Here is a 13,823-nt window from a genome sequence, read left to right on the forward strand (position 1 = left end):
GCGGAGCGCGCGGAGTGACCCATGTTACGAGCCCCCGGCCACGGGGGTGGCGGGCAGGTAAGCTGCTTACCTGCTGCGCGTGACGCCGGCCGCGGCAAAAGCGGACGAGGCGGGGTGTCGGTGCGGTGGGCGCGGTAGTGACCCTGGACGTGCGTCGGGCCCTTTTCGCGGATCGCCTCAGCTACGGCTCCCGGTGGGGCCCTCTCGGGGGAAGGGGCCTCGGTCCCGGACCCCGGCGAGGCGTCCCTTCTCCGCTCCGTAAAAGTGTCCATCTCTTTTCTTTTTTTTTCTTCTGTTGTGGCATATGCAGCAGGTGCCTGCTCGTTTTTCGTATGTGGGTAACAACATTTAACTATGTACCGAATTGGTTTAACTGCCACCCGCAAAAAAAAAAAAAAAAAAAAAAAATAATCCGCCTGACCCGACCCGCGAGCGGATAAAATCTTAGTTTTTTTAATTTCATCCGCCCGATCCGCGGATAATCCGCGGACTCCGCGGTTGTGTCCGCAAACCGCGCATCTCTAGTACGCACACATAAACACACATACAGTATGAGATGAGATCAATGAGATAAGGTAAGAACAGGATAGAAACTGCTGTGGAACTAGTTACAATGCAATATGCCATGGAAATACAATGTTAACACCTTTGTGCAAATAAGTACAGTTGCACTTGTTTTTTTCAAATGTGTTTATTCTGTAAAGGAATGAGTTACATGTTTAAAATGACTGGTTAATAGTGCTATTTTGAAGTGCAATGTCAGCACTATGTTTTTCCCTGCAATTTCAAATGCACTTGTTTTAATAAATAAATACAGCGTTTTAAAAGCATACACAATCTGTGTAAATATATTAGTCTGTGGTTAAACGACTTGAAAGGACTCGAAACTCAAAATGCAGGACTTGGGACTTGACTTGAGACTTTCCAGTCTTGACTTTGGACTTGACTCGGACTTGCCCTGTCTTGACTCGGGACTTGACTCGGACTTGAGGGCAAAGACTTGAGACTTACTTGTGACTTGCAAAGCAATGACTTGGTCCCACCTCTGGGAAGCAGCCCTCTGGGGCCAAACATAAATGCGATGTGGCCCTCAGTAAAAACACTTTGACAACTCGGTTCTAATTCAATGCTCGTTTTCTTTATTGTCATGACTATTTACATTGTAGATTGTCACTGAAGGCATCAAAACTATGAATGAACACATGTGGAGTTATGTACTTAACAAAAAAAAGGTGAAATAACTGAAAACATGTTTTATATTCCAGTTTCTTCAAAATAGCCACCCTTTGCTCTGATTATTACTTTGCACACTCTTGGAGAATTCTCGATGAGCTTCAAGCACACCTTTTAAGTGAAAACCATTTCAGGTGACTACCTCTTGAAGCTAATCGAGAGAATGCCAAGAGTGCGCGAAAAAGTAATCAGAGCAAAGGGTGGCTATTTTGAAGAAACTAGAATATAAAACATGTTTTCAGTTATTTCACCTTTTTTGTTAAGTACATAACGCCACATGTGTTCATTCATAGCTTTGATGCCTTCAGTGACACTCTACAATGTAAATAGTCATGAAAATAAAGAAAACGCATTGAATGAGAAGGTGTGTCCAAACTTTAAACGTACTGTATGATTTAGAAATTGTTCTGTAATTATTTATATACGTGGGTTCACCCCCTATTAGCAGGGGAAGAACAAAGGCTGATTTCCAGTTTTTTGGAATGCCTTTACTTGTCAAACTTAGAGAAAAAAAAGAAAACAAATCCGTCATTAAGTAAATGCAGCTTTATTATGATTATTACTATTAACTACAGTTGAAGGGCGGCCTTTTTAGGGGCATTAATAGTAAATGCTCCCCATATTATTTATTTTAGAATTAAGTTTTTGTTTTAATTTCATGTGATTTTTTAGATTTTTTTATCCTATCTCTTCCCTCAGTGTTGTGTCAGAGCAGCATCAGATGGTGCACCATCTCAGACGCAGAACAGAAGAAATGTGAGGACATGTCGTTCGCTTTTGCCGAAACCTCCATCCGGCCGTCCCTCAGCTGTGTCCATGGAGCCACGGTGGAAGTGTGTGTGCAGAAACTGCAGGTTAGATCCAGACTAGTGACATCATTATTGGCTTTTATTGGAGGCAAACTACTACCGGTGAAATGGTGAAAGTGGTACAAGAGTTATCAGATGTAAGGTAATGATGTCATGATGTGTACTGTGTCAGTGAGCGCTGTCTCCAATGGCACACTTTCACTTCAACGTGTCTTCGAGCAAGAAAATTGTGATTTCCTCCTACAAATATTGCAGTTCATATTGAACAGACAATTTATTTTAAACATACACACTACAATATACAAAACCCAAAACCAGTGAAGTTGGCACGTTGTGTAAATCATAAATAAAAACAAAATTCAATGATTTGCAAATCCTTTTCAACTTATATTCAATTGAATAGACTGCAAAGACAATATATTTAATGTTCAAACTGAGAAAATAAATTTTCTTTTGCAAATAATCATTAACTTAGAATTTAATGGCAGCAACACAATGTGCCAACACAAGTTGGCACAGGGGCATTTTACCACTGTGTTACATGGCCTTTCTTTTTAACAACACTCAGTAAACGTTTGGGAACTGAGGAAACCGATTTTTGAAGCTTTTCTGGTGGAATTCTTTCCCATTCTTGCTTGATGTACAGCTTAAGTTGTTCAACAGTTCTCTGTTGTGATATTTTAGGCTTCATTTTGCGCCACACATTTTCAATGGGAGACAGGTCTAGACTACAGGCAGGCCAGTCTAGTACCCACACTCTTTTACTACGAAGCCACGCTGTTGTAACATGTGGCTTGGCATTGTCTTGCTGAACTAAGCAGGGGTGTCCATGAAAAAGAATATGTTGCTCCAAAACCTGTATGTACCTTTCATCATTAATGGTGCCTTCACAGATGTGTAAGTTACCCATGCCTTGGGCACTAATACACCCCCATACCATCACAGATGCTGGCTTTCGAACTTTGTGCCTAGAACAATCTGGATGTTCTTTTCCTCTTTGGTCCGGAGGACACGACGTCCACATTTTCTCCCAAAAAATTGGGAATGTAGACTCAAACCACAGAACGCTTTTCCACTTTGCATCAGTCCATCTTAGATGACTGATGCATTGAAGCCGGCAGCGTTTCTGGGTGTTGTTGATAAATGGCTTTCGCTTTGCATAGTAGAGTTTTAACTTGCACTTACAGATGTAGCGACGGACTGTAATTACTGACAGTGGTTTTCTGAAGTGTTCCTGAGCCCATGTAGTGATATCCTTTACACACTGATGCCGCTTTTTGATACAGTACCGCCTGAGGGAATGGAAGGTCAAGGCCTTGCCGTTTACGTGCAGTGATTTCTCCAGATTCTCTGAACCTTTTGATGATATTACGGACCGTAGATGGTGAAACCCCTAAATTCCTTGCAATAGCTCATTAAGAAATGTTGTTCTTAAACTGTTCAACAATTTGCTCACGCATTTGTTCACAAAGTGGTGACCCTCGCCCCATCCTTGTTTGTGACTGACTGAGCCTGTCATGGACGCTGCTTTTATACCCAATCATGGCACCTACCTGTTCCCAATTAGCCTGTTCACCTGTGGGATATTCCAAATAAGTGTTTGATGAGCATTCCTCAACTTTCTCAGTCTTTTTGCCACTTGTGCCAGCTTTCTTGAAACATGTTGCAGGCATCAAATTCCAATTGAGCAAATATTTGCAAAAAATAACAACGTTTCTCAGTTCGGACGTTAAGTATCTAGTCTTTGCAGTCTATTCAATTGAATATATGTTGAAAACGATTTGCAAATCATTGTATTCTGTTTTTATTTACGATTTACATAACGTGCCAACTTCACTGGTTTTAGGTTTTGTACATAGCAGTGCATCCCATATTTACACTTTCACACACAATTCAACCTGGCCGAAAAGGAGTAGAAAGATGCAGAACAAAGTGCATAACATTTGCTTACACTTGTAGAGAAAGGAAGCAGATGCACTGTCCATGTTCGCTCCGGACATCTACAACCTGGGGAAGAGCGCTTCGTTCAAGATAGCTGCCAGTGAATCAAAGGCTGATCGTAAGTGTCACCATTTGCTTTAGACTTTATTGCCTCACCTTTGGATGCCAAGAAACAATTAAAAGGTATTTTTATTGGGGAAAATATTCATACAATTCAATAGACTCATGTAACATCCGATAAAAACTCACAATGAACCACCCCTCAAAGGTACAAGAACAGGAAATTAATCTAACAAATAAGAAAAAATAAAATACACACCAAAAACAAGAAATTAAATATAAGTTGGACAGTAAAACATATTTCCATCATCAAACGAGACCCTTACTAAGTACTTTAACCCTCTAAGGTCGTCACAATTTAGTAGGAGTTTTCTGCCTGCCAGAATTAAGTCCTCAGGAGTTAAGAGCGTATAAGCATTTTTTGGTTGTGCATATGTGTATATTAGTGTTGTCCCGGTACCAAAATGTATTTCGGTACTTTTCGGTACTTTTCTAAATAAAGGGGTCCACAAAAAATTTAATTATTGGCTTTATTTTAACAAAAAATCTTACCGTACATTAAACATATATTTCTTATTGCAAGTTTGTCCTTAAATAAAATAGTGAACATACTGGACAACTTGTCTTTTCAGAGTAAGTGAGCAAACACAGGCTCCTAATTTAGCAGCTGACATATGCAGTAACATATTGTGTCATTTATCATTCTATTATTTTGTCAAAATTATTAAGGACAAGTGGTAGAAAATAAACCATTAATCTACTTGTTCATTTACTGTTAATATCTGCTTGCTTTATTTTTGTAACATGTTCATCTACACTTCTGTTCAAATATAATAATCACTTATTCTTCTGTTGTTTGATACTTTACATTAGTTTTGGATGATACCACAAATTTGGGTATCGATCCGATACAAAGTAGTTAGAAGATCATACATTGGTCATAATCAAAGTCCTCATGTGTCCAGGGACATATTTCCTGAGTTTATAAACATAATATACATGTTTAAAAAACGAATTAAGATTTTGTGATGCTAAAAAATAATGATGTAATCATAGTAGTATCGACTAGATACGCTCCTGTACTTGGTATCATTACAGTGGATGTTAGGTGTAGATCCACTAATAGTGTTTGTTTATATTGTAGCGTCCCGGAAGAGTTGGTGCTGCAGGGAATTCTGGGAATTTGTTCTGTAGTGTGTATGTTGTGTTGCGGTGCAAATATTCTCCCAAAATGTGTTTGTCATTTGTCAGTGTGGTGACAGTGGGGACAGTGTTGGCATTGTTCATACAGCCACATGTGACACGTATGGCTATTGACTATGGCTTTGAACACACTACACACAAGCGAATGAAGTGCATACTTCATTCGCTTGTGTGTAGTGTGTTCAAAGACAAGATGGTCATCGTGATGGATGACTCTTGTCTTGACTTTGTCTACTATAGACTTTAATTATCATATCCATTGCCATGGTTGCGGTGTGTAGTGAACAGTGTTGGGTTACCGTATTTTCCGCACTATAAGGCGCACCGGATTATTAGCCGCACCTTCTATGAATTACATATTTCATAATTTTGTCCACCAATAAGCCGCCCCGGACTAAAAGCCGCGCCTACGCTGCGCTAAAGTGAATGTCAAAAAAACGCTGCGCTAAAGTGAATGTCAAAAAAACAGTCAGATAGTTCAGTCAAACTTTAATAATATATTGAAAACCAGCGTTCTAACAACTCTGTCCCAAAATGTACAAATGTGCAATCACAAACATAGTAAAATTCAAAATGGTGTAGAGCAATAGCAACATACCGGTAATGTTGCTCGAACGTTAATGTCACAACACACAACACACAAAATAAACATAGCGCTCACTTTCTGAAGTTATTCTTCATTCGTACCGGTAAATCCTTCGAATTCTTCGTCTTCGGTGTCCGAATTGAAAAGTTGCGCTAGCGTGGCTTCCAAAATGGCGGGCTCCGTCTCTTCGAAATCATCGGATTCAGTGTCGCTGTTGTTGTGCAGCAGTTCTGTGAATCCTGCCTTCCGGAAAGCTCGGACCACAGTTGTGACAGAAATATCTGCCCAGGCATTTACAATCCACTGGCAGATGTTGGCGTATGTTGTCCGGCGTTGTCTGCCCGTCTTAGTGAAGGTGTGTTCGCCTTCGGTCATCCATTTTTCCCACGCAGTTCGCAGTCGTGATTTGAATGCCCTGTTGACACCAATATCCAGCGGTTGGAGTTCTTTGGTTAATCCACCCGGAATGACGGCGAGTGTTGTATTTGTGTGCTTCACTTGTTTTTTGACACCATCTGTGATGTGGGCGCGCATAGAGTCATATATCAACATGGACGGAGCAGCGTGAAAAAAGCCACCCGGCCGCTTCGCGTAAACTTCCCTTAACCACTCGCTCATCTTTTCTTCATCCATCCATCCCTTCGAGTTAGCTTTTATGATGACGCCGGCTGGAAAGGTCTCTTTTGACAAGGTCTTCCTTTTGAATATCACCATGAGTGGAAGTTAGCATGGCAAGCTAGAACCACAGTGAAGGATGACTTCTCATTCCCTGTGGAGCGAATATTCACCGTACGTGCTCCCGTTCCACAGTGCGGTTCAGTTGCTGTGAAATACGGTAGTAATCCGTGTGCGGATGGAGAGATTGCGTCTTTTTATGACCCGGATCGTTTAGTAGGAGCCATTTTGTGGTCTTTACAGATGTAAACAGGAAATGAAACGTACGGTGATATCCGCGCGTTTTTTCTTCTTCTTCCGGGGGCGGGTGAAGCGCTTCCTGTTCTATGGGGGCGGGTGAAGCGCTTCCTGTTCTATGGGGGCGGGTGCTTTCCTTGGCGGTTGCTTGCGTAGAAGAAGAAGCGCTTCCTGTTCTACCGGGAAAAAAGATGGCGGCTGTTTACCGAAGTTGCGAGACCGAAACTTTATGAAAATGAATCGTAATAAAGCGCACCGGGTTATTAGGCGCACTGTCAGCTTTTGAGAAAAATTGTGGTTTTTAGGTGCGCCTTATAGTGCGGAAAATACGGTAATTACTGAAAAACAGTAACTAGTTACAGTTACTAGTTACTTTATTTCAAAAGTAACTCAGTTACTAACTCAGTTACTTACACCAAAAAGTAATGTGTTACTGTGAAAAGTAACTATTTAGTTACTTCTTCTACTTTTTTTTTTTTAAAGTTCCCATTAATGCCCTTTTAACCTTCATTTCAGTACTGTTATTGCATTGGAGAATAATACAATCTGTTGATCAACTTGACATACATTTGCATCACTGAACTCTGCTAAGCAATGTGCTCTACAGACAACACACAAAGACAAAGATATGTTTCAAAGGGCCAATTTATTTCAGGCCAGAACAAATTGACAAAACTATTTTAAATAGCTGCAATATAACATACATAAGTAACAAACAGCATAATAACACTAACACTAACACTAACACTAACCACGTTAAACCCAGATTCCGAACTAACAAAGGTCTTAACTCATTCTCTTTCTATGCCACTTCCAGGGGAGCCGAAAAGGGGGGGTAAAGGAGACGGATTCTAGGGGCCCATGATGGAGGGGGGCCCAGAGAGGCCCCTAATAATGATGACATTATAATACAGAAAAAATAATGACACTGTGTTGGGGGCCCTGTAAAGATTCTTTTCATGGGGCCCAAAATCCCTAGCGGCGCCCCTGGCCACTTCAATATGGAATGCACTCCCAACAGGTGTAAAATAAAGGGCATCTCTATCCTCCTTCAAAACCGCACTAAAAGAACACCTCCAGGCAACTACAACCCTAAACTAACACCCTCCCTTCCACATAATACCTCTTTGGATTGTAAATAATCAAATGTAGACACTTTTTCTTATACTTTCTGATCTCTCTGTCTGTGTCCACTACTTGCTATACATATCCTACCAAGTCAGTCCTACACTGTTTCAATGTCCATTTCTCTGATGATGCAATTGTTGATGACTGAAGTGTTGATACCAACCAAACCTAACCCCCTCCCACCCCCCCCCCCCCCCTCCATATCCCACACCCCGGATTGTAACTAATGTAAATAATTAAATGTATATACCCTGATGATTATCTTGTGTGATGACTGTATTATGATGTTAGTATATATCTGTATCATGAATCAATTTAAGTGGACCCCGACTTAAACAAGTTAAAAAACTTATTTGGGTGTTACCATTTAGTGGTCAATTGTACGGAATCTACTAATAAAAGTTTCAATCAATCAATCAACAACATAGCTGTAAAGCTGGCTTCACCTAAGGAAGGCACACGTGACATACACAGAGCCTAACCAGGCAGATTTGAATTGTTGTTTTGGCCAGTAGACGGGATCTTTGATCCAAGACACAACTTACATTTAACTAAAATGTTCTTTTCTTTGTGCTCGACAAAAGAAAAGAAGTGAGAATATCTCATACTTGCCAACCCTCCCGAATTTCAGTGCCTCTCCATGGGACAACCATTCTCCAAATTTCTCCCGATTTCCAGCTGGACTTAAGGCACGCCCCCTCCCGGTCCGTGCGGATCTGAGTGGGGACAGCCTGTCGTCACGTCCGCTTGGCCAACCAAAAAGTAACCACAGAACACTATACCGTATAGTCGTATAGTGTTCTGTGGTTACTTTTTGGTTGGCCAACGGTTTACGTTGTATTGCGCACCCCCCTCCCCTCCCCTTCCCACACCCAGACACGCACACACACAGAGAGCGCAGAGGAAGAATCAGAAGCACGTCTCGTTTCTAGCCGATACTACATAAAAAATAACGTAAAATAACGCAGTAACGCATCATGTAGTAACGGTAACTGAGTTACTGAATATAAAAAATAACGTGTTAGATTACTAGTTACCGCCGAAACTAACGGCGTTACAGTAACGCGTTACTTTGTAACGCGTTAGTCCCAACACTGGTAGTGAAGCATGTTTAACTTATCTTAAAGCACCTCTTGAGGGCGTTTCAGTGTTATAACTTTACCTTTATCTTTAGTTATTATGGCAAAATTTGTCTGTTCTGTCACGTAATGGTGTTGGTGACGAACCCCAAGATGCAGAGAAGGCAGGATTGGTACAGGAACACATGATTTAATGTCCATGAAATAAAGAAAACACAAACCAGGAACCAGGAGACAGGAAACAGGATGTCAGGAAATCAGGAACTAGAAGACGAGGAACAAAAAGACAGCAAGCTACAAACAGCTACAGAATACAGCTTACCGCTATCGCATACAGCTACACTGACATCGACAAGTCTTAGCGACAATACTCCAGCACTGACTGGAGTGCAAAGCAGGTCTAAATAGCAGCCGGCTGATTGACACCAGGTGCCAATCAGCCACAGCTGAGGGGACACAGCACTCAGAGAGACAAACAGGAAACTGAACCAAAATAAGAGTGCTGACAGGAAATAAACACAGAGGAAAAACTCAAACTTAACCAAACTGTCAGGGACAAGCCTAACACGTTCTCCCTTTTCTGTCCACACAGTGTGTCTGCTTGTAAGTACTCTGTGATTGTGCACTGCCGAACATGCTTGTCTGCATGACAGAACGTGACAACGACGACTTGTGGGGGACCAGTACTTTTTAGAGTAGTATAGTACCGAAAATGAGTAGTATAGTACCGAATATGATTCATTAGTATCGTGGTACTATACTAATACCGGTATACCGTACAACCCTAGTGTATATACATACATACATATACTGTATATAGACTAATATTTGACAAACGTCTTTAACAAAGGCCAGCTTCTGCACAACTCATTATTCTGTGATTATGTTAATTATTACAGCGTTCATGCTTCAACTTGTTTGTCTTTGATAAGCAGCAAATGTGTTCCGGTATTAATGACTCATCCTGACCTGATTGTGAAGCGTTTGCGTCACCGCAGGTACCGGAGCTTCCTACTTTGCAGTCGCCGTCGTGAAAAAGGCCAATTCTTTCATCAACATCAATAACCTGGCGGGGAAAAAGAGCTGCCACACTGGGAAAGGACGCACAGCCGGCTGGAATATGCCCATCGGTTACTTCATCGACCAGGGCTACATGTCTGCTATGGGCTGCAACATCTCGCAAGGTGTGGAAACTCCTCATTGTTGAACACATAACAGAAACTGACACAATGTGTGCGTGCGTGCGTGCGTGTGTGTGTGTGTGTGTGTGTGTGTGTGTGTGTGTGTGTGTGTGTGTGTGTGTGTGTGTGTGTGTGTGTGTGTGTGTGTGTGTGTGTGTGTGATCAGGTGTGGCACAGTTTTTCAGTGCCAGCTGTGTTCCTGGAGCAAATGAGGCCGGTGACCCCGCCTCTCTGTGTCAGCTGTGTATTGGCGATGGACAAGGACAACACAAATGCGAGAAGAGCATCAATGAGAAATATTACAGCTATGAAGGAGCTTTCAGGTAATATGCAACACCTGTCATGTACAACTTTCAGTGGGAAAAGGTTTAGGGTTAGAGCAGCGGTCGGCAACCCAAAATGTTGAAAGAGCCATATTGGACCAACAATACAAAAAACAAATCTGTCTGGAGTGTGTGTGTCCAAGTTAAAGGAAACGGCAGGCTGTCTTCTTTTAATAGATTTATGACAATCTTTGGCAAGCTAGGTAATGTTTGCTGTGGTCTGGAACAATATGGCACACAAACAACTATCTGAAATGCAGCCAATATTACATACAGATAATGTGTCATGAGACATGCAAAACTGAATTATATACAAAGAGGATAAAAGTAACGGATATTAAATGAGCTCAAATATACCTATAAACGAGGCATAATGATGCAATATGTACATACAGCTGTAATATTCATAGCCAATGAAGACCCTATGTTGGATGAGTGGCATTTTAATCAGGCATCTGTTTAGGCAACTACATGCTCAAAGCAGCCCGGTAGGGGTCCTGGTTTGGATCGCGGAAGTAAGGTTGGAGACACACAACTAACGGTAGAGAAGTTGGAGGTAGATGACCTGTTGGAATAAAAACACAACTCAAAGCCTGAAGAAATCGCCCTGCAGTTTATTCCATACATGTAAATATTACATGGTGTCAGAATAGAGGAGCAGAACCGACACTAACATGGAACCGACAGGAGTGCCGTCGCCCCGCATGGATTGGGACTCTCTCGATTTACCAGGAGAATGGAGAAAGTTCAAGCAGCATGTTGGACTGATGTTTTCCGGCCCGCTACAAAGCAAAGGTGAAGCGGAAAGATGCAGCTATTTACTCCTGTGGGTAGGAGAGAAAGGGCGGGACATTTTTAATACGTGGGTCCTGACTGCGGAGGAAGTAAATGTACTGACAGGGTACTACGACCGTTTTGAAGCATATGTAACACCCAAAAAGAACACAATATTTGCTAGGTATAGGTTCCAGGAAAGAGTGCAGGGACCTAGTGAATCATTTGAGCAATTTGTGACCGGATTGAAGCTGCTAGCAAAGGATTGTGATTATGCGAACAGGGATGAGATGGTCAGAGACCGTGTTGTGTTTGGCATACATTCAGCTAAAGTGAGAGAAAAGCTCTTAAACGTTGGATCCGAGTTAACGCTAGACAAAGCCATAGATATAGCTAGATCACACGAGCTAACCCAGACGCAGACTAAGGCTCTCAGCGGAGTCACCAGTAGCCCGCGTGAACAGCAGCTAGTACATGCAGTACACTGGCGCGCATCAAACGGTGCCGCAGAGAAAACGGAAAACATGCGAGTGAGTGATAGAGGCGCAAAACGGACAAGGAACTGTGGCTACTGTGGTAATAAATGGCATAGGAACTTAGACGACTGCCCAGCTAAAGGAAGACAGTGTGCTAAATGCTCAAAACGAAATCATTTTAGTGCCGTTTGTAAATCTAGCCAGTACACCAGGAAGACAGTGCATGAAGTAAGCCAGAGCCCTGAGTCAGATACAGACAAATTATTTGTAGATGCAGTGCAGAGAGAGCGTGTTGCAGAAGTAGAGCAGGCTTTTGCATGTATTGAAATGGGCAAGCAGGGAACAGAGCTGAGGTTTAAGCTAGATACTGGGGCCCAGGTGAACATAATTCCTCTGAGAGAGTACCGCAGCCTGAAACAGGAGTCTAAGCTTCAACCCACCACGCGCAGACTGACAGGCTACGGGGGAGAACAGCTAAAAGTAAAAGGCACATGCACAATAAATTGCAAATATAAAGCATGCTGCATGATGTTGGACTTTTACATCGTAGAAACGCAAGCGCCCCCTGTGCTAGGTCTACAAGCATGCCTGGACATGGATCTCATCAAGTTAGTGCTGTCAGTCACTGCGCCGCCGCCGCTTGAGAAAAAGACAGTGATGGAGGAGTTTAGTGACGTGTTCAAAGGGATCGGATTATTTCCCGGGGAATGCAAAATCCACCTGGACCCGAACGCAATACCCGTGGCGGCCCCTCCAAGAAAGCTTCCACACAAGCTACGCTGTCAACTAAAGGTAGAGCTACGAGAGATGGAGAACACACACATCATCGCCAAGATAACTGAACCAACAGAGTGGGTAAATCGGCTAGTGGTCGTCGAAAAACCACGGACAGGCAAGCTCAGAGTATGCCTGGACCCTAGAGACCTGAACAAGGCCATTATGCGCCCGCACTACCCACTACCAACACTGGAGGACATCACGTCTGAGCTAGCAGGAGCGCGCTACTTCAGCGTAATGGACGCCCGCTCAGGATATTGGGCCATCAAACTGTCAGAAGAATCATCCAAACTCACAACGTTCTGCACGCCGTTCGGGCGTTACCGATTCCTGCGGTTACCATTTGGACTCATCTCAGCACAGGACGAATTTCAGCGGAAAATAGACGAAACCTATGAGGGCCTTGACGGCGTACTCGCAATCGTTGACGACATCCTCATTTACGGAGCGACCAGGGAGGAGCATGACAGAAGGCTCCGTACTATGCTGCAGAGGTCACGGGAGAGAGGAGTCCGGCTCAACCCGGAAAAGAGCACCGTCGGAGCCACTGAAGTAAGTTATTTCGGGCATCGGCTCTCAGCAGACGGTCTCAAGCCAGATCCAGAGAAAGTATCCGCCATCAAGAACATGGAGCCGCCAAAGAACCGGGCAGAGCTAGAGACTGTGCTAGGCATGGCCAACTACCTGGCCAAGTTCGCCCCCTGCCTCTCCGAGGTGAACGCGCCCATGCGACAGCTGCTGAAGCAATCCAGCGAGTTCCTGTGGGACAAACAACAGGACGCAGCATTCCAGAAGATGAAAGACGTGCTCACCATAGAACCGGGCCCAGTCTTGGCCTATTTCGATCCGGAGAAACCTCTCAGTCTACAGGTGGATGCTTCGAAGTACGGGCTCGGAGCCGTGCTGCTCCAAGAGGGCAGACCCATCAGCTATGCGTCCAAATCCCTTACAGACAGTGAGATCAACTATGCGCAAATAGAGAAAGAAATGTACGCAATACTCTTCGGCTTCAAACGTTTCCACCAATACGCCTACGGACGCCACGTCCTGGTGGAATCGGACCACAAGCCACTCGAGTCGATTCTGAAGAAGCCCCTTGCTGCAGCCCCTCCGAGGCTACAACGTATGATACTCCAGCTCCAAAAGTATAGCTTCACAATCGAACACCGTCCTGGGAAGGACATCCCGGTCGCCGACACGCTCTCCAGAAAATCCCTAATCTCCCACGGCAACGACAACCTTAGTGAAGGAATGGACTGGCAGGTGCACATCGTGTACAACAGCTTGCCGGTGAGTGACCCTAAACTGAAAGAGATTGCAGCAGCTACAGAGAATGACACA

The 13,823-nt window shown here is 43.3% G+C and overlaps 1 protein-coding gene across 1 annotated transcript in view; it reads left to right on the forward strand.

Annotated features, from left to right (window-relative positions):
• meltf (melanotransferrin) overlaps window positions 1–13,823 on the forward strand; it is a 53,076-nt gene that overhangs the window by 4,883 nt on the left and 34,370 nt on the right. Inside the window, exons 3-6 of the mRNA XM_061975615.1 lie at window positions 1,933–2,087; window positions 4,002–4,101; window positions 9,950–10,135; window positions 10,299–10,455. Of these exons, the coding sequence (XP_061831599.1) occupies window positions 1,933–2,087; window positions 4,002–4,101; window positions 9,950–10,135; window positions 10,299–10,455 (598 nt within the window). The remainder of the gene's footprint in view (window positions 1–1,932; window positions 2,088–4,001; window positions 4,102–9,949; window positions 10,136–10,298; window positions 10,456–13,823) is intronic.

Source organism: Nerophis lumbriciformis, linkage group LG14 (assembly GCF_033978685.3).
Source record: "Nerophis lumbriciformis linkage group LG14, RoL_Nlum_v2.1, whole genome shotgun sequence".
NCBI lineage: Eukaryota > Metazoa > Chordata > Actinopteri > Syngnathiformes > Syngnathidae > Nerophis > Nerophis lumbriciformis.